Source organism: Hipposideros armiger, unplaced genomic scaffold, assembly GCF_001890085.2.
Source record: "Hipposideros armiger isolate ML-2016 unplaced genomic scaffold, ASM189008v1 scaffold_88, whole genome shotgun sequence".
Taxonomy (NCBI): domain Eukaryota; kingdom Metazoa; phylum Chordata; class Mammalia; order Chiroptera; family Hipposideridae; genus Hipposideros; species Hipposideros armiger.
The window spans coordinates 3,533,625-3,555,842 of NW_017731438.1; the positions used below are offsets into that span (position 1 = coordinate 3,533,625).

The 22,218-nt window shown below is 39.5% G+C and overlaps 1 protein-coding gene across 3 annotated transcripts in view; it reads left to right on the plus strand.

The window, feature by feature from the left end:
* The first annotated feature begins 1,449 nt into the window (after positions 1–1,449).
* The window catches only part of IL15RA (interleukin 15 receptor subunit alpha), a 51,335-nt gene continuing 30,566 nt past the window's right edge, over positions 1,450–22,218 (plus strand). Inside the window, exon 1 of one of the 3 annotated variants that reach the window (XM_019644560.1) lies at positions 1,450–2,904. In XM_019644560.1, the coding sequence (XP_019500105.1) occupies positions 2,592–2,904 (313 nt within the window). In that variant the 5' untranslated portion in view covers positions 1,450–2,591. The remainder of the gene's footprint in view (positions 2,905–22,218) is intronic. The other 2 variants (XM_019644559.1, XM_019644561.1) reach the window with 2 other exon arrangements.

A 22,218-nucleotide genomic window follows, 5' to 3' on the forward strand; every position in this document is an offset into this window, starting at 1 on the left:
AAACTCCTAGAAGAAAACATAGGGAGTAAATTCGCAGACATTACCCTAAGCAATATTTTTACTGATATATCCCCACGGGCAAGGGAAGTAAAAGAAAAAAATGAACATATGGGATTACATCAAACTTAAAAGTTTTTTCACAGCAAAAGCAATCATCAATAAAACAAAAAGGAATCCTACTGAATGGGAAAAGATATTTGTCAACGATACATCTGTAAGGGGTTAATATCCAAAATCTATAAAACACTCATTCAACTCAACACCAAAAAAACAAACAACCCAATTAAAAAATGGGCAGAGGATACAAAGAGACATTTCTCTAAAAAGGACATACAGATGGCCAACAGGCATATGAAAAAATATTCAACCTCACTAATCATGAGAGAGATGCAAAACAAACCCTCAATGAGATACCACCTTACTCTGGTCAGAATGGCTATCATCAATAAATCAACAAACAACAAGTGCTGGCGAGGTTGTTGGGAAAAGGGAACCCTGGTGCACTGTTGGTGGGACTGCAGATTGGTGCAGCCATTATGGAAATCAGTATGGAAGTATCTCAAAAAGCTAATAATGGAACTACCTTATGACCCAGCAATTCTACTCTTAGTTATTTATCCAGAGAAACCCAAGACACTAATTCAAAAAAATATATGCACCCCTATGTTCATTGCAGCGCTATTTACAATAGCCAAGACTTGGAAACAATAGAAATGCCCATCAATAGACAACTGGATTAAGAAACTGTGGTACATTTATACAATGGCGTATTACTCAGCTATAAAGAAGAATGAAATCGTACCATTTGCAACAATATGGTTGGGCCTAGAGCATTAAGCTAAGTGAAATAAATCAGTCAGAGAAAGACAAATACCATATGATCTCACTTATATGTGGAATCTAAAGAACTGAATGAACGAGCAATGTAAACAGAAATAGTCTCAGGGACACAGAGGAAAAACTGATGATTGCTAGATGGGAGGGGGTGGGGATGAGGGAGAAGGGGAAGGGAGGAGACCACATGAATTGGTAACTTCAATATTGCCTCAGGGATAGAAAAGACAGTTTGGGGAATAAAATTAATAATGTTGTAAATATTTTTTAGGGGGCCAGATGGACTCATGTCTTGTTAGGGAAACCACTTCATGGACGGTGTAGAGGCCTGACCACCGCACTGTACATCTGAAGCTACCACTGAATAATATTGTATGTCAACTGTAATTTAACATATAGAGAGTCACGAGGTGTGGAGTACAGTGTGGGGAGTGGAGTCAATGGAATTGTAATAGATATGTATGATATCAGGGGTGGAGGGGTGGTGGATTGAAGGAGGGGGGTTGTCACTTTGTGAGGGGTGAAAAGCATAACTATTGCGTTGTTTTTTACACCTAAAACTAAAAAACAAACAAACAAACAAAAAACTGACCTCTAAAGGCTACAAACTGTATGATCACATTTATATAATATTCTTCAAATGACAAAATGATACAAATGGAGAGAAGGTCAGTGTTTGCTAGGGTTTGGGGACGCGGGAGAGAGGAACGTGGCTGTGGCTCTAAAAGAGTAGCAGGAGCCATCCTGCAAGGGACACTGTTACTCGTCTTGGCAGTGCTGTCACAGACATCTATCTATATAAGTGACAGAAGTGCACAGAACTAAACGCACACAAATGAATGCGTGGGACACTGACAGAATTTGAATATGGTCCACGAATTGCGACAGCGTCAATTTCCTGCTTGTGACATTATACTATAGTTATTCAAAATGTTACCAGTGGGGGAACAGCGACGTCCGGGCTTCCCTAATTTCACTCCTAGAACCGGGAATTTCTCTTTGTGAATCCAGACCTTCCTCATGACAGTCCCGGTTCTCAATAACGTCAGGCTTAATTTGAGATCCAAAGAAAAGCGAAAACGCAACTGCAAAAGAGGAGGACGGTGGACTAGGAGAATTCGTCTAAATGAGTCAGCCAGCTCCTCCCTCCTCTTGTCCATGCCTTCCTCCGATATTTGAAATTTCCTGGCGGAATAAAGTTGCAGCCGGAATAAGACACAGGGGTGGTAGAGAGAGCAGAGGGGCAGGCGTGAGGCGTCAGGCGTGAGCAAGTGGCCTGGACTGCGCTCCCTGGGCATGTGACCTGACCAGACGCACCTCGGCGACACTTCCGCTGTCATTCAGCTGTCCGATCGGGTCTCCCACCGTGATCCGACCGGTGGAGGGCAGGGCCGCTCTCCCGCCAGCCTGAGGTCCAGGAGTGCAGGAACTCTTGGAGAGGTGAAGTCGGAGCGACAGGCGGAGACCAGCGAAGGGAGGTGACCAGTGGAGAAGTCAAGTATGAGCGCCCACCGGCTGTGTTTACCGGAAAGACCTTGCTTCCCGATGGCTTTGCCCACTCCCTCTGCGTGGGGACACGACACCGAATGGACTTTGGGAGTCAGGAGAGGCGAAGAGGGAAGACGGGGAGGGATCCAGGCCTCCGCAGGTGATGGTCCGGGTCTCCGCTCTGCGCGGCCGGCGGCGCGGCGAGGACTGGGGCGGCGGCACGGGGGTCTCCGTGGTTGCCGGGGCTTTTTCTAGAGGAAGGGGTGGGAATGCTGAGTCACAGATCTGTCACGGCTTCTCACCTCTCCCCAGCCCTGTGGGGGCTAAAGCAAAAGCGAAAGCGAATGCGACTCGTAGGACGGTCAGTCCCAGGAACTGCGCCCTCCACCTCCTCCCAGACCGCCCGGCATCTGCGCTCGCCGGCAGCTGGGCGCCCCGGGCGTCCTGTGCGAGCCCGAAAGGTAGCCCGCGACGGCGCGGCCGAGGGCAAGGCCATGGCCGGCCTGCGACTCCGGGGCTGCCGGGTCAGCGACCTCTCGGAGCTGCTCTTGCTGCTGCTGCTCTGGCCGCCGGTGACGCCAGGTAGGGAGACGTGCGCCCTTGGCGGGGCGGCGGGCGGGAGCCTGGGCGCCGGAGGGGGACGGCACTGAGCGCCCCACCTACCGCGGCCGCGAGTCAGTCGGCGAGGAAAGGGGTGTGCGCCCGCGCGCAGGGGACACGTGGAGGGAGCGGTGGCCAGGGGCAAGGGCGCCGGTCCCTGAGCCCCCAAACCACCCGGCTTGCCTGGTCACCCAAGGGAGGGAGCTGAGTGGTCAGGCTTTATACGACGTCTTCCCGATTTCCGAGGCAAAGGGAAAAACCCGGGGGTTGCAATGGGGGATCCGAGTTGGTTGTACAGCAGTTTCGAGAACTGTGTGAACGCGGTTCTTCGAGCCCCACGAGGAAGGCTGCGTAGGTGGTGCACAGCTTGCAGTCCCCGCAGAGGGCCGAGGAAAACGACCCTGTCAGTACCCTCAGACGAAAGCAGATAACACGGGTGAATAGTGGTAGGACGGGGTGGGGACCGCGTCCCTGGGGAGAGAAAACGTGTTGGGCAGGTTGCACACCTGGGGGACCTGGAAACCACTCCAGATTCTTAAGCAGCAGGAAACCGTGAGAGGGCGCGGGTGGTGCGGCAGCCTGGAGTACGCGCTCCCAGGCAAACGGGAAGAAATGAAATTGGTGATGACTTGGTGTAGGTCCCAAAGATGTAACCTCGTTGGGAAGAATCAAACGAGTGACCGGTAGGTTTTTCTCTTGGAAGCTGGAGAGGAGGGAGAGAAAGGATAGATGGGTCTGGCTTTATCCCTGTTGGAGCTTCTTAATCTTTGTAGTCTGGGAGCTCTTTGAGGGTCTGATGAAACCTACAAACCCTCTCCCCAGAAAAATGCATGAAGTTACTTACAAAACTTGTACATAATTTTGGGGTCAGGGACCCACTGAAGGCTATCCATAGACTCCCCAGGAGAGTTAGTACTCCCATGATATTTCTCCACCCCTCCCTCGTGTGTGTGTGTGTGTGTGTGTGTGTGTGTGTGTGTGTGTGTGTGTTTAAGGTAAGACTCCCAATCATTGACATCTAGTCTGTCGGACCAGTCTACCCAGTTGCTTCTGGCTGGCTTGGTGTGAATCCCATAGCAATCTGGGATTCCCTGAAGTTTTATTTTCCTGAGACTATATTTGGGTGTTTCTCCACATCTGAGAATCTGAGTTATGTGGGTGACCTGGTCAGTCCTCCCAGTTGGCTAAGCAGTGTCCTGCATGACCCCTGAGGAGATGTGGGAGATAGCCAGGGGACTGGAGCAACTCTATTGCACAATGCGAAAGTGAAATGCAGTCAGAGCCCAACAAAGATGAGCAGTCAGAGTGCAGAGAGAACAACTGCCAGCCATGTCTCTAAAGCTCATTGGCTACAGCATCGCTCTCTGATCTCATGAAGTTATTGCTGTCATCTGGTAACTACTGATGTTTCTTAGTTTTTCCTTAACAGATTTACTGAGGGATAGCTGACAGATAAACTACATACATTTAAATTGCACGATTCGATAAGTTTAGAGGTAAATATGTACACTCATAAAAACATCACCACAATTAAGAGAATAAACGTAGTCATCACTACCAAAAGTTCCTTCATATCCTACATACTTCTTACCTCTCACCTGGCCCTGTCCCCCAGTCACCTACCATTTGATTTCTGTCACTATTGATTTGTTGCATTTTTTAGAATTTTATGTAAATGGAATCCTATAGTATGTACTCTTTCTTGTCTGGCTTCTTTCACTCACAGTAATTATTCTGAGAATCCATCCATCCACAGATTTTAATCATAAGCTGTCTCATTAGTTCCTTTCTTTTTATTGTTGAGTCCATTGCACGGATACCACACAGTTTGTTTATCCATTCACTTGTTAATGGACAGTTGGGTTGTTTTGCTTTTCAGCTATTGCATATAGAGCTGCTATAAACATTCACGTATAGGTTCTTGTGTGTACATAGGAGTGCATTTCTCTTGGGTAAAGAAAATGGCTAGGAGTGGAGTGGCTGGATCATATGACATATTTATGTTTAATTCTTTAAGAAACTGCCAAACCATTTTCCAAAGTAATTGTACCATTTTATATTCCCACCAAAAGCGTGGGAGAATTCCAATTCCTCTACATCCTTGTCAGACTTGGTATGGTCAGTTTTCTTTTAATCTTTTTTTTCCCAGCTTTAATGAGATATAATTGCCATATGACATTGTAAAGTTTAAGGTGTACAACGTGATGATTTGATATATGTATATATTGTGAAATGTTGACACAATGTTAGTTAATACATTCATCACCTCACAGTTACCAACTGTGTGTGTGTGTTTGTGTGTGTGTGTGATCAGTCTTTTTTTTTATTATTGTTAGTTTCAGGTGTACAGAACAATGCAATAGTTACCATTTTCACCCTCACAAAGTAACACCCCCCCTCCCCCCATCTATTGCCCTCCCACCCCCGATATCATGCTTATCTATTACAATTCCATTGAATCCGTTCCCGCTCTCTACTCCATGTCCCGAGACTATATGTATATATATAATTATAGTTGACATACTATATTATTCAACATCAGCTTCAGAAATACAATGCGGTGGTCAGGCCTCTGTGGGGAAAAGGGAACCCTGGTGATCAGTCTTTTTAATTGTACCCATTCTAATAGGTATATAGTGGTCTCTCATAGTTTTAATTTGCCTTTTCCTAGTAACTAATTATGTTGAGCATATTTTCATGTGCTTATTTGCCATCTTTATATCTTCTTTGGTAAAGTGTCTGGTTAAATCTTTGGTCCTTTTAAAACTGAATTGTATTGTTTTGAGAGTTCATTATATATTCTGGACACAAATCCTTTATCAGATATATGATTGGATGATATTTTCTCAAAGTCTATGGCTTGTATTTTTAATCTCTTAACAGTGTCTGATGAAGATCAAAAATTTTTAATTTTGATGAAATTCAACTTATTAACTTTTTCTTTTATGTATTATGTGTTCAGTGTCATAGCTAAGAAGTCTTTGCCTAACCCAATGTCACAAAGTATTTTTCTAGAATTTTTATAGCTTTATGTTTTAGATTTATGTCTATGATTCATTTTGAGTTAATTTTTTTTATAATGTAAAGTATGAATTAAAGATTTTGTATTGGTTTCATTTGGAGGGTTTTTTTTTGCATATAAATATCCAATTGTTCTAGCACCATTTGTTTGAAAGATTATCTCTGCTGAAGTGCTCTTACACCTTTTTTTCTTTTGAACATCAGTGTCCATTCATGTGTAAACAAAATATAAATATACAAAAATCAACTATATTTCTATACATTAGCAATGAACAATTGGAAATTGAAATTTTTAAAAAAGTGTATCATTTGCTATAGCATCAAAAAGTATGAAATATTAGGGGTAAATCTGATAAAAGACTGGAAAAGACTACCTGCACACTGAAAACCACAAACCACTGCTGAGAAATTTAAAGACCTAAACAAATGGAGAGATATGCCATGTTCATGGATTGGAAAAATCAATATCATTAAGGTGTCAATTCTCCCCAAATCAAAATTCCAGCAGGCTTTATTGTAGAAATTGATCAACTGATTCCAAAATTCACATGGAAATGCAAAAGACCTAGTAAAGCCAAGCAACTTTGAAAAAGAACTGAATTAGAGGAATAACACTTATGATTTTGAGGCTTACTATAAAGTTACAGTAATCCAGACAATGTGGTATTGGTGTAAAGATGGACAAAGAGCGAACAGAACAGAGGCCACCTGATGTTTTTAATGTGAGCTTAGAAGAGAAGTGGATCCAAATTATTAAATTTCCTACTTGGAAGTATGATCCTGGTCAGAAAGTATAGCGAGCAGCCCATTCTTTATCAATAGCTGAGAAAATAATGTAGTCTCAGATCTGTCCCTGCTAGTTTACAGTGCTACAAGACATAACAAGTTGTCATCAGTCTGTTCTTATTCAAAAGGCCAGATTTGGAGGGGAAACCATCATCTTGGGCAGGTCATTCACTTCTTACAGGTCGTCACAACCTGAAAAGACGATTTATTTGAAGACGAATATCCCTGTTCACCAGTTCTGGTTTGGTTATACAGAGTGTTGGTGCACATGGGGTGGTTTTACAGCTTATGTCTTTAAACATTTTTAAACCATTTTTTAGAACTCTGGGGAGTTTTGCCCAAACCTTGTATTTTTTATTTCAAATCAGTTTTATCTTGTTCTTACTGCTCTGAACTACCAATGATAGGGAAAAAAGTGATAAAAACTTCAATGTACAAAAAATGTAGGATTTGTTGAAATCAACCTAAATATCAAACAGTGGAAGATTGCATAAATAAAATGGAGTTCCTTTCAAATAGTGTACATGTGATTCAGTTTTTACTAGGAGGTCCAGGAGTAGTTGTCATTGAGCAGAGAGATATTATGGACTGTGTGTGTCTGTGTAGTTGTCTGTCTTTTCTTACTTTTCTATTATATTTTGAATTGTTGTGCTTGGCCAGTTAGCTCAGTGGGTTAGTGTGTAGTGCTAATATTTTGAATTGCTTTTGTCATAATAACAGTAGAATAAAACTAAAAAATAACACAATAAAGATCTAGAATTTTTGAGTTTTTATAATTCGTTTTAAATTATAGCTGATCTTCATGAAAACATATGGCATTGTTTTCATGACTTTATAAATTTTGCAGATTGCTCAAAATAAGGTTCTACAAAGTCATTGCATATAATATTTGTGCATTATACATACATTTTATAATCATTTACAATTTGTTTAAACAATTCCTTATTTGCTGGAGCTATGTGTAGGTTTCAGTTACCTCTAAATGGTTGGATATTTAGGTTGTTTCAAAATGTTTTATGTTCTAAACAGCACAGAGTAGGAATAATTGGATGAAAACTAAATAGAACAAAAAAGGCAAGGGGAACCATCTGAAATTCTAAAAAAAAAAAGGCAAAGCTGTTTCTGGAAATATTGTTTTCAATCAAATCATCACTCCAACTAACTTTGTTTTGGGCTAAATCACTTTTGCTCAATTGATTTTATCAAATAGTATATAATTACGTGACTAAATGTATGAAATCCCCAAGTATATACTCTTGGAATCATATCAGTGTTACTCATTACACATGGTTGATATTATTTGAATTTTTTCTATTTGGAAAGACTTGCGTTCTTCTGCACATTGAAGGTTTCTGGGAAAAGGGGACATCCCTGGAGCTGAATGGTGGAAGGGTTGCTCTTGTAAAGAGTGTGAAGGATAAACCATAGTTAACAGAGTCTGGTGGCAGGAAGCGAAGTTGGAGGCTTTTGCAACAGTTCCAGTAAGTGGTGATGAAATCTTCAACCAAGGCAGTGTCAATAAGGAAGAGAGGAGGGGGCAGGTTTCCTCCTGAGTCCTACGTGTATTTCATTCTTTCCTTTTGTTTGCTCTTCAAACTGTAGCCATTCAACTCATCCAAGCCTTCAAAAATCATGATTTAAGGACTTGAATTATAATGACTCCTATCATACTAAAGGTGGGTTAGGAAGCTCAGTGAATGAGCCCGAGACAGAAAGAAGAGAACTGATGAGTTAAGGGCAGTGACCTGGGGATAATCCTTACTTACACTGCATGCCAGAAGGAAGTGTGCTGGCTTGGCTGGCATTTCAGCTAGAAAAATAATAAGAGAAGACAGAGAACTGTGAATACACAGGTCTTTATGCTTTCGATGTGTCAGCTTCACAGTACTCTTTTTGAGGGCAGAAATCACATCATATACTTCTTTGTACCCTACCACAATTAGCATGCTATAGGCATTTAAATGATAGAATAAGAGAAAGAAAATACTGGAATGGAGCCTGACTCTCCTTAAAGAATGGTAAGGGCGTGCTTACCTGATAATTTTTGAACTCTGGATATGAGACTAGGCCAGAGCTACTTACTCATACTAGACCGTGCAAACCGACGTGATAAAGAAGCCTGATTCACAAGTTCTGGGAAGTACAAAGAGGTGTGGCCCTACGCACTATTTTAGTGACTTCATTTAAATGTTTGTTAAGACTTGTTGTATATGTTTTTTTGGCTACTTAAGAGTTTTGAAAATTCCAGAACCTTAAGTACCTTAAGTTTACTTCTATTTCCATTACTTTGTCCATTCTACTCTACATATTCATAAGCTGCTAACTTACTTCAGAAAACACCTATCACATGCCAGGCTTAGCATTGTGAGAGTACCAGAGGACAATGAAATATATTCACCACCTTCAAGGAGCTTACAATATTGTAAACAAGGTGAGACTTGCTTACGCTGAATCTCTAGGGAACAATGTTATAAGAGAATGAATATACAGGAAAATTATAATTGAAGTATCAAAAGATGTGATTAAGGCCTCTGGAAATGATAGGTTATTGATACAATCAAATGCATCATCTACAATGTACTTCTGAGAGAGTCTACCTTTCTAAAGTTACTAGCTGATTGGATTGGATGCAGTATATTGACATCCTTGTGCATTCATATATTGAGTATTCATGTATTCATCTTTCTTTGAGAACCGTCCACAATAGAAAGACCACTAGTAAATGTCCTTTTTCAGTAAAATGACAGAAGATAATCTCAAAAACCTTACTGCTATAAAACACCCAGGGATGATGAATAAAACAGCAAGCATTTATTAAAATCCCTTGCCAATAAAATATGTGATCAACTGCTTAAAGCAAAACTAATAACCAACCATGAGTTGTGGGGTTTATAATATAAGTAGAAGCAAAACGTATGACAACAACAGCACAAAGACTGGGAGGAGAGAAACGGAAGTATATTGTTTATGGTTCTTACACTAGATATGTGAAGTAATATGATGTCACTTGAAGGTAACCTGTGCTGAGGTTAAAGATGTATACGATAAACCCTAAAGCAACCAATTAAATAATATTGTACAATAAAGAGTTATAGTTAGTAAGCCAACAAGGGAGTAAATGGAATCATGAAATATACTCAAATAATCCATGACATGATCATCTCCATAGACAATCCTATGGAATCTACCAAAATGCTATTAGAATAATTGAGTTTCACAAGGTTGCAGAATACAAAATTAATTTACAAAAGCACACCACCTGAAATTAAGTACCTAGTAAAAAAAAATCAACAAAAACATGTTAGTTCCTTATGTATAAAATTATAAAACTTTTTGGAAGAAACATAAAGAAGAAAAGAGATATACTGTATACTGTTTTCCGGTAAGAAGACTCAATATCTTAAAGATGTCAATTCTCCCAAATCTATCCTTGTGCTGGTGAATATCAGGACTTATGACATAAATTATGGTGTAGAGATATAAAAATAAATCAGTGAAATAAAATGGCCTAAAAAGAGATAAAATATAAAAATTTAATTTATGATAGAGCTAAAAAAGTTGGACTATTTATAATAAATCTTAACACATTGTGGACCAGTGATGCAGATTTGCATCTATACATTTAAATGTCCCGTCCTCAATGTGTTAAGGAAATTGGCTATGTTTGTTTTTAAAAATGAAATTGAATCCTTACTTCACACCAGACACAAAAATCAACTGCAGAATGACTGAAGACTTAAATTTGAAAGGCAAAAATATAAAACTCTTAGAAAAAATGTAAAAGAATCTCTTTAGAACCTTAAGTTAGGAAGGACTTCTTAAGTAAAACTCCAAAACTGTAATCCTAAGTGGAAAACACTGATAAATTTCACTACATTGAAATTTAAAACTTCTGTTCATCCAAATGCACCAAAAAGAAAATAAACACAAGATATTTGTAACTTATCTGAATAACAAGGAATTTTTATCAAGAATACACACCAAAAAAACATGTAATAATCATAAAGCAAAGGACAGCTCTCTTTATGCTGCATCTACTGCAAGGACATAGACCATTTTCAGCAATCAGACGTGGACATTCCAGAAAACGTGGACATCACTCTGAAGGGATGCACAGTTCTTGTGAAGGGCCCCAGAGGCACCCTGAGGAGGAACTTTAATCACATCAATGCAGAACTCAGTCTTTGGAAAGAAAAAGAAGCTCCGGGTCGACAAATGGTGGGGAAATAGAAAGGAACTGGATCCTGTTTGTACTATCTGTCGTCACGTACAGAACATGACCAAGCGTGTTACCCTGGGCATTCGTTATAAGATGAGGTCTGTGTATGCTCACTTCCCCATCAATGTCGTCATTCAGGAGAATGGTTCTCTTGTTGAAATCCGAAATTCCTTGGGTGAAAAAGACATCTACATGTTGTGGGTGAGGTCAGTTGTTGCTTGTTCAGTATCTGAAGCCAAGAAAGATGAGTTAATTCTGGAGGGAAATGATATTGAACTTGTAGCAAATTCAGCTGCTTTGATTCAACAAGCCACAATAGTTAAAAACAAGAATATCAGAAACATATTTAATGGTATTTATGTTTCTAAAAAAGGAACAGTTCAGCAGGCTGATGAATAAGATCTAAGTTGTCCAGCTACAGAAACACCAAGATGTCGATTGATTCCTCAGACTTATTTGTAATATTTTAAGGATGCAATAAAAGTCTTGTATTGATTTGGGGGGAAAAAAGCAAAAGACAACTTACTAATAATACTGGCAAAAATCATACAGGAATTTTACTAAGAAACATTAAGTGGTTCATAAACACATGAAATGCTGCTTACCTGCATTAATAACAGGGAAATTAAATTAAGTACCAGGAAATACCATGTCGTATTCACCAGTTTGACAAAAATTAATCAGACAGTGTTAGTGAAGGTGTGGAACAAGGACTCACCTACTGATGGTGCAAGTGTAAACTCGTACAATCACTTTGAAAAACAATTTGTTATTATCTAGTTAAATTGATAATGTGCATGTACTATGTTCCAGCAATGCCACTGCTAAGAAAATACCATATAGAAACTCTTTCTCACGTACATCAAGAGATATTTACAAGAATATTCACTGCATTATTATTTGTAAAAGCAAAAACACTGGAAATGATCCAAATATCTAACAACAGTAAAATGGATAAATTGTGGCATACCCATACAATGGAATAATTTAATAACAAAAGTGAATGAACTGCAGCAGTATGCATCAGCATAAGCGAAAAACATAACTTTGTGTGAGAAAAGCACAGTACAGAAGAATATGTGTAATGTGATTTAACTTACAAAAATTCAAAAACATAAAAACTAGACAGTATATTATTTGGGGATACTTACGTTGTAAAGCTATAAATGAAAACAAAGGAATGATGATGACAAACATAAATATAGTGTTCATCTCTTGGGGAGCTAAAGTTGGGGGGTGGAGCTGAGGAGGGCACCCAAGTGCCTCTAAATTACTGGTAATGTTTTAATTCTTAAGCTGATTGGTATGTACATGAGTCTTCACTTAATGATTAATCCTTAAATTCCACCTAAACATTTTATATACTTTTATATGCATAATTTTCACATTAAAAATCATTTTAAGACTGTACAGAAGATGAAGAGAGAGGAGGGTACTCTGAGGCAGCTATCCTGACCCAAATACAAATTCTCTGACTGATTATTGATCTAATCTGGTAGGTGTTAACAATAGATAGATACATGTATAATCAACTGCAAATAACATTCAAATATGTATTCAAAAATTAATAGAGAAGGTAAACATCAAATTATAGAGAAATTAGTGAACTAGAAGATAGGTCTGAAAAAATTGCTCAGGGAATAGCACAGACAAACAGATGGTGAGCAGATGACTTTAGAAGATGTGAAGAATAGAGCTACAGGGCCGGCCGAGTGGCTCAGCTGGTTTAGAGCTCGCTCAAGAGTGCAAGCTCTGAGCAACAGCAGATTGAGTCCCGGCCCGAGCTGAGCTGTCACTGAGCTGCCAACAGGCAGGATGGCTCAGCTGGAAAAAAAAAAAAAGAATAGAATAGAACTACAGGCTGAATAGAGCTACATCCTCATGTGATGGTATTTGGAGGTGGGGCCTTTGGGAAGTAATTCAGTTTAGATGAAGTCACTAATCAGTGATCTGTGCTGTGATCACTGACCATTGCTTCTGATCACAGAGGTGCTGCCAAAGAGGCAGACAGCCACTGTTTTTGCACCTCTCTCTATCAACTGCAAGCCCCTTCCAGACCAGCTGAAATGACTTCCGGGAATTCAAAGGGCTGAATTTTTTTCAGCCTTCATTTTTTCCCCTCTTCATTTTTCTCTTTTTCCCCTTTTGGGAGCCAGGCCTTAACAACTAGACATTCAAAAACAAATGCATATACAGGAAAAATTAGAAAGTGACTGTGCAATCCTAGGGAAAAGTTCAGAAAAGACCTGAGAAGACTAATTTACACCTCTGGCTGACCCTTAGCACAGAGAGAGCCTACAAGAATTTTTTTAAATGACAAAAGACAGTAAACCCGGGGGTAGGGGGGCAAACCTGATATCCAGAGTTACCACATTATTAGATTCAAATGTCCAGATTTCAACAAAAAAAAATTACAAGTATAGAAAGAAACAGGAAAGTCTGACCCATTCAAAAAAAAAATCAATAGAATTTATCCTTTAACCCTCTGTCGGGTGCAACTGATCTCACAGATTCATTGCACACAAATTTTCAAATATCTAACAGTTAACTTAAGTATTGTGACTCATCGCTTCCGTATCTTCTCCCTCTACCGTAACCTATTGCCAGTTGTGTTTTTTACTTAGTACAGTAAAGACATTGTTCATATTTGAAAATTTGTGGGCAATGAACCTGTGAGATCAGTTGCACCCAATGAAGGGTTAAAAAAGACCTGATAGCAGATACACTAGACAAAGACTTTAAAACAACTGTCTTAAAGAAATAAAGATGTCTGGAGTAGGCGGTTAGCTCAGTTGGTTAGAGTGTGGTGCTAATAACACCAAGGTTGCTGGTTCGATCCCCGCGTGGGCCACTGTGAGCTGCGCCTTCCTTAAAAAAGAAAGATATGGAAAAAGTCAAGTCAGCAACCTAGCTTTATACCTCAAGGAACTAGAAAAACAAAAAACTAAACCCAAAGCTATCAGAACAAAGAAAATAATAAAGACTAGACCAGAAATAAACAAAATAGAGAATAGAAAAACAATAGAGAAAATCAATGAAACTAAAAGTTGGTTCTTTAAAAAGATCAACAAGACTAATGTTTAGCTAGATGGACTAAGAAAAAAAGAAAGAAGACTCAAATTACTAAAATCAGAAATGAAAGTGGGGGCATTACCACCAATTCTACAGAAATGAAAAGTATTATAAGAGAGTACTGTGAACAATTGCACATTAAAAAATTTGGTAATCTGGGTGAAATAGACAAAGTCTTAGAAACACAAAACCTACCAATACTAAATCATGAAGAAATAGAACATATGTATAGACCTTTAACTAGTAAGGGGATTAATCAGTAATCAAAATCTCCTGACAAAGAAAAGCCCTGGACCCAATGGCTTCAATTATGAATTCTACTAAACATTTAAAAAAGACCTAATACCAATGCTTCTCAAACCTTTCCCAAAAATTCAAGAGGAGGGAACACTTCCTAACTCATTCTATGAGGACAACATTATGCTGATATTAGAGCCAGACAAAGAAACTATAAGAAAACCAGAGACCAATATCACTTATCAACATTGATGCAAAAATACTTAACAAAATACTAGCAAAATGAATTCAGCAGCACATTAAAAGGATTATATACAATGACCAAGTGGAATTTATTCCTGGAATGCAGGATGGTTCAACAATTGATCAATGTAATACACCATATTAACAGAATAAAGGGGGAAAAAAACTACATGATTATCTCAACTGATGCAGAAGAAGCAACTGACAAAATTCAACACCTTTTCATAATAAAAACACTAAAAATACTAGGAATAGATGGCAACTACATCAACATAATAAAAGCCATATATGAAAACCCACAGCGAACATCATACTAATGGTGAAAGACGGAAAGCTTTTCCTCTAAGATCAGGAACAAAGCAAGGATGCCTGCTTGCATTACTTCTATTCAACATTGTACTGGAAGTTCTGGAAGTTCTAGCCAGAACAATTAGGCAAGGAAAAGAAATAAAAAGTATACAAATTGGAAAGGAAGAAATAAAATGATCTGTTTGTGGATGATATGATCTTACCTGTAGAAAACTGTTAGAACTAATAAATGAATTCAGCAAAGTAGCAGAATACAAAGTCATTACAGAAAAATCAATTGCACTTCTATACACTAATGAGCAACCTGAAAAGGAAATTACAAAAACAATTCCATTTTCAATAGCATCAAAAAGAATAAAATACTTAGGGATAAACTTAACCATGGAGGTGAAAGACTTGTACTATGAAAAATACAAAACACTGCTGAGAGAAATTAAAGAAGACGTAAGTAAATGGAAACACATTCCATGTTCATACATTGGAAGACTTAATACTGATAAAATGTTGATGCTGCCCAAAGCAATCTATAGGTTCTATGCACTCCCTATCAAAATCCCAATGATATACTTTTTACAGAAATAGAAAAGAACTCATCCTAAATTTCATATGGAATCTCAAGTAGCCAAAACAATCTTGGAAAAGAAAAAGAAAATGGAGGACTCACACTTCCTGATTTCAAAACTTACTACAAAGCTATGGTAATCAAAACTGTGTGGTATTGGCATAAAGACAGACATATAGAATAGAATAGAATAGAATAGAATAGAATAGAATAGAATAGAATAGAATAGAATAGAATAGAATAGAATAGAGCCAATGTAATAGAATCGTAGAGAGCACCAAAATAAGTCATCACAAATATGGCCAAATTATTTTTGACAAGGGTGCCAAGACCATTCAATTGGGAAAGAACAGTCTTTTCAACCAGTGGTGTTGGGAAAACTGGACATCCACCTGCAAAAGAATGAAGTTGCAACCTTACCTTACACCATATACAAAAATTGACTCAAGGGGCCGGCCGAGTGGCGCGTTGGTTAAGAGCTGGCTTGGGACACCAGCTCTGAGCAGCAGGACCCTGCTTCGGATCCCACATGCGGGCCAGTGACACTGCCCTCTGTAGCTAGGATGGTGAACAACAGCTTGACCTGGAGCTGGGCTGCCTTGAGTCGCCGGCAACGGCGTGAGCGGACGGCAGCCCCTGTGAGCTGCCAAGAGCCACTGTGAGCAGCCATTCAGAAGCCGACGTCTGATCTGCCTCACCTGGGAAGAGCACAATGATCACAATGCCAACATGAACCAATGAAGCAATGTCCTGCACAACTAGACTGAAGAACAAAAGGACAGCAACTTGTCTGTTCCCCTTCCCCGATTCCTCAATAAAATCTTTAAAAGAAAATTGACTCAAAATAAATCAAAGACTAAAACAATAAAACTCTTAGGAGAAAGTATAGTTCTTTTGTTAGTTTTTTGTTTTATCTTCCCCATGAGTGAAATCGTATGATTTTTGTCCTTTTCATCTGACTTATTTCACTTAGCATAATACCCTCAAGATCCATGAATGTTGTTGTAAATGGCATTATTTCATTCTTTTATGGATGAGTAGTATTCCAGTGTGTGTGTGTGTATGTGTGTGTGTGTGTGTGTGTGTGTGTGTGTGTGTGTACCACATCTTTATAATAAAACAAAACAAAAACAAACTCATACATACAGACAACAGAATGGTGGTTACCAGAAGGGAAAGGGAGTCAGGGAGAGGGCAAATTGGGTAAAAGGGGGTAAATATATGGTAATAGGAGGAAAGTAAACTTTTGCTGGTGAGCACAAAATAGAGTATACAGATATCAAATTATAATGTACACCTGAAACTTATAAAATGTTATGAAACAATAAATGAAAAAATTAAATGATGTTATACACATTTAAAAAAAAGAAACATAAGACAAAATCTTCATGACCCTGGATTTGGCAATGATTTCTTGGCTATGACACCAAAGGCACAGGTAACAAAAGAAAAAAATATATTGGATTTCGTGTTGTGCATCAAAAAACCCTATCAACAGAGTAGAAATCAACCCACAAAATGGGAGGAAAATATATGCAAATCATATACCCGATAAGGGATTAATATTCTGATATATATAGAGAACTCCTAAAACTCAACAACAACAACAAAACAAACAACCTGATTCAAAAATGGGCAAAGAGAGGGTGACTTGTTAGCTCAGTTGGTTAGAGCGAAGTGCTGATAACACCAAGGTTGCCGGTTCGATCGCTGCATGGGCCACTGTGAGCTGCGCCCTCCCTAAAAGAGTCAACTATGCCATTGTAGCATTGAAAGCAATGTGTAACCAATGACCATGGCTGTTCCCCAAAATAAATTTTTTAAAATCGCTAAAGAACTTGAATAAACATTTCTCCAAAGAAGATATAAAAATGGCCAATAGCACCTGAAAGGATTCTCAACATCACTAACCATTAGGGAAATACAAATTAAAACTTCAGTGATATACACCTCATATCCATTAGGATGACTACTATAAAAAAAAAAAAAAAGGTGTTGGCAAGGGTGTAGAGAATTGGAACACTTGTGCTCTGCTGGTGGAAATGTGAAATGGCACAGCCACTGTGGAAAACAGTATGGAGGTTCCTCAAAAAATAAAAAAAAATAGAATTACCATATGATCCAGCAATTCTACTTCTGAGTATATAACAACAAGATTTGAAAGCAGGATTTCGAAGAGATACTTGCACACAGGTATTTCTTCATAGCAGCATTATTCACAATAGCTAAAATGTGGAAGCAAACTATTCATCAACAGGTAACTGGATAATCAAAATGTGGTCTATACATACAATCGAATATTATTCAGCCTTAAAAAGGGAAAAGATTTTACAATATGCTACGATATGGATTATGCTAAGGACATTATGCTAACTGGAAATAAGGTTTGAGCAAGGTGTCTTTGCAGTCCTAAAGGGTCTGGTCTGGCAAGTAACTGTGTGTGTGGTGTTGCGGTTGAAGAAGGGGTTCTTAGACCCTTTCTCTCTTCTGGGGTTTTAGAATAACTCATGGTAGGGGGCATCAGTGCTCCAGAGGCTGACAGTTTGACTCTGATCTCACAAGTTCCTCCAGGCCCAAGACAATGATGCTATCGGCTCCAAAGAGCAGACTTGACATATGGAGGGAAGGGCCAGATGAGAGAAAACCAGCTAAATACATTCCTACCAACTAAATCCAGTCTTTGCATCACCCTTTCCCATGGGGACCTCATGTCTGTCATGTTCCCTGGAATCATTGCTCTGTGGTTGGATGGCAGTCACCAATGACATAATATTACCCAAGAGGTCCAAAGGTCCAAGGTTCCCTCAGCAGGAAGGAACATTTAATCACAGAGCAGAGTCTAATATTTTTATGGGACTCTCCGTTCTGTCTACTGTCATTTCCAGAGTCGAGTTTTATGTCATTTCTCCCCACTCTACCCCACCCCTCTATCTCTAAATATTTTCCCAGCTTTGTCAACATATAGCAAAGCATCACAGGTGCAGACTAAAGATTTTGGTAGCACAACGCTAAAGCCATGGTACTGCCAAGCTAAACACACAGACACACACACACACACACACACACACACACACACACACACACAGATTTGAGATAGAGGAGGGCAGATTAGATTAAATTAAAAAGTATTATAAAATAAATTGAGATGAGCACCTCCAGAGGAACCTGTACAAGAAACCCTCACTGACAGAATCGACGCCATGACCTGAGACAGGTATGAACAAGCAGTTACCCTGAGTCCTCCTGACTCAGGAGCTCTGGGAGGACCAAGCACTCTGTTTCTAACAAGCCCCAGCTGCTGGTGCACCTCCCTGACCCAGAAGGCTGCGGTGCAGATGAAGGCAGTTAGGGGCAGAGTTCATGGAGCAGAACAGGGGCTCCAATGTGGCAATGGTGAGTGTCACAGCAAACCAAAGCTACAATCGAACACCAGGTGGGGAAAGAGTGGAAACACCACTCTTGCGCCCCGGAAAAGAAAGAAGGAGCTCTAAAAGGTATGAAGAGTGGACACGGAAAGAGGAAAAGTTAGCACTGTGAAAGCCACAGTTATGGAAATTAAAGAACATTTTCCTGACCCAAAGATAATCTTGGCCAGAGTTTACAAGGGGTCTTAGAGTTTCCTTCAAGAGAAATCCTCAAAAAAAAGGGCCTCAAGTGCCACTCATCAAGTGGTTTTTATTTGGATACTAATTTTGCTTATTTAACTTACTGATTCTGATATAACTTCAAACTTACAGTAAAATTACAATAGTACAAACACCTTCTCAATATGCCTTAACCTAGATTCACCAAGTGTTTACATTTTGCCCCATCTGCTTTATTGTTCCTCCCCTCTACCCGTATATATTTATCATACATATGCATTTTCTTCTAAAGCATTTAAAAGTAATTTGAAGACATGATGCCCCTTTATGCCTAAATACCTCAGTGTTTATTTCCTAAAAACATTCTCTTACATACCTTCCAAAAAAACAGCTCTAAAATAATCACAGAACAATTATCAAAATCAGGAAATTCAATCTTCACACAATCTTATCTAATACTCAGTCTGTATTCAAATTTTGCCACTTGTCCCAATAATGTCCTTTTTAGTCATTTCCTCCCTGATTCTGGATCTAATCCAGGATCACATGTTGCATTCGGTGTCATGTCTCTTTCAGTCTAGAACATTCCCTCACCTTTATCTTTCTTGATCTTACATACAGGCCACCTATTTTTACAATGTCCCTCAGTTTAGGTTCATCAGGCGGTTCCTCCTGGTTGGATTGAGGTTATGGATTTTGGGAGGAGTACCACAGATGTGATGCTATGTCCTGCTCAGTGAAGTGGATCAGAAGGCATATGATATTGATTTGTCCCAATACTGGTAATGTCAATTTTGATCTACTGTAAAAAGGGGTTTCTCTTCTTCCCTATTTAGTTATTTTTTTCACTTATTTATATTAGTGAAAACTTAATGGAGGTTTATTTTGTTCCATACTTGTTAATGTATTTGTTTTGATACTCAAATTGCCCCAGATTTGGCCAGCGAGAGCCGTTTCAACCGGCCACTGTATCCTTTTGACATGTTTCCATCAGTCTTTGAGCACTTCCTGACTTTCTGGTATACGAGATGCTTCATATTCATCCTGTGCTTTCCATGTCCTAACCCTGGTGGAGTCAGTCTTTTCTCCAAGGAGCCGTGGTTTCTTTTTCTTTTTCTTTTTCTTTTTTTTTAAGATTTTATTGGGGAATTGGGGGGAGGGGAACAGCCTTGGGGAATCAGGGAAGGGGAACAGACAAGTTGCTGTCCTTTTTGTTCTTCAGTCTAGTTCTGGAGGATGTCGCTTCACTGGCCCATGTTGGTATTGTGATCATTGCGCTCTTCCCGGCTGAGGCAGATTGGTCGCCGGCCATTGGACGGCCACTCACAGTGGCTCATAGTAGCTCTCGCTGGCTGCCAGCTGCTCATGCTGGCTGCTGGCTGCTCACGGTAACTCATGACAGCCCACTGCAGCTTATGCCATCGCTGGCCACTCACGGCAGCCCAGCTCCAGGTCGAGCTGTTGTTCACCATCTTAGCTGTAGAGGGCTCAGCGTCACTGGCCCATGTGGGAACCGAACCGGTGGCCCTGCTGCTCAGAGCCGCTTTCCCAAGCCAGGTCTTAACCAACTGAGCCACTCGGCCAGCCCCATGGTTTCTTTTTGTAGAGACTAAGATCTGGGTACCAAGTATATGTGCTGCTAATATGTCATTGCTTCTAGGCACTGTCAGAGGACAGAGCAAGCACACACACACACACATATTTGCATGTACACACTCAAATATACACGCACGTACATGCACACACTGATTACATACTGATACCTCCATCCTCGATTCTATTCCAGTACCATAGGATATATTCTAGTCATCCCCTCCCCCTTTCTGTAGTTATAACTTCCTCCAACAGTGAGAAACCTGGACTGGGTTTGTTTTACTGATTGATGATGACTGGTTCCTGTAGATTATCAAGAAGAAAAGGAAAGATGACAGTGACTTTAGACCTTTGCCCTCAGATGTAACGGCAGAGATAGGCTTGGCAGGAAAATCTACACATACTACAAGCAATCACTGCTTACTCAGTACCTGGCCCAGCTTGCTTTTGCCTTTAAAACAGTCGTTCTCAACTATGTGCATAGCATATTTTCTGTGAACCCTTTCCTATTCAGTATGTAAAGGTCATTGTGGCTATAACTGACTAGATCTGCAGTAACAATGTTTGGCAGAAGGGATGTTGAGCTGAAAAAGGTATTACTAAGGTTAAGAGGACTAAGCCAAGCCACCACCAAAGAACACTGCATATTTATTGAAAGCTGTTAGAGTTCTGGGTTTTTCCATATGCAATAACCCATCCCACTCACACAGGACCAGTTCTGAAGGATGCCACATGAGTCACACGCTAGTACCCATGACTTTCTACTATAGCAGGGATTCATTACAACTCTTGCTGACACGGCTGCCATTACCTTGACTTTTTAAATTCCTTCAAGTAACAGGGCACAACTGTTTTATTTCAAAGTGTGCCACAAACACTAAGAGCTGAAAACCACTGTCCTAAATGAAGGAGATTGTTTCAAGACTTAGAAGGTATAGATCAATTTGCTGACAAAAATCCTTAATTTGAAAACAACACAGCAAACAGTGAACACTGAAAAAAGGCAGCCAGGAAAAGATCAAATGATTCACAACATTATTTGAAATTAAGATCAGTTAATAAAATTGAGCTTAAGGATTATCCAGTGAATAACGATGTTTTGGAAGGGATTGAGGCAAACGAGGTACAACCCAAAGACTGGATGCCAGAGAGAGAGAGGACGGTAAGGGAAGTACAGTAAATAAAAGCTAGATTTCCTCCGTGTAATAACTTTGTTCACAGAAATTAGCAGAAACCATATACAGGAACAAATTCAAGATGGATTAAACACTTCAATGTAAAACCTGAAACCATAAAACTCCTAGAAGAAACCATAGGGAGTAAATTTGCAGACATTACCCTCAGTAATATTTTTACTGATATATCCCCGCAGGCAAGGGAAATAAAAGAAAAAATAAACATATGGGATTACATCAAACTTAAAAGTTTTTTCACAGCAAAGGCAATCATCAATAAAACAAAAAGGAAGCCTACTGAATGGGAGAAGATATTTGCCAATGATCTATCTGATAAGGGGTTAATATCCATTCAACTCAACACCAAAAACTCATTGAAAATACTCATTCAACTCAACAACAAAAAAACAAACAACCCAATTAAAAAATGGGCAGAGGATATGAAGAGGCATTTCTCTAAAGAGGACATATAGATGGCCAACAGGCATATGAAAA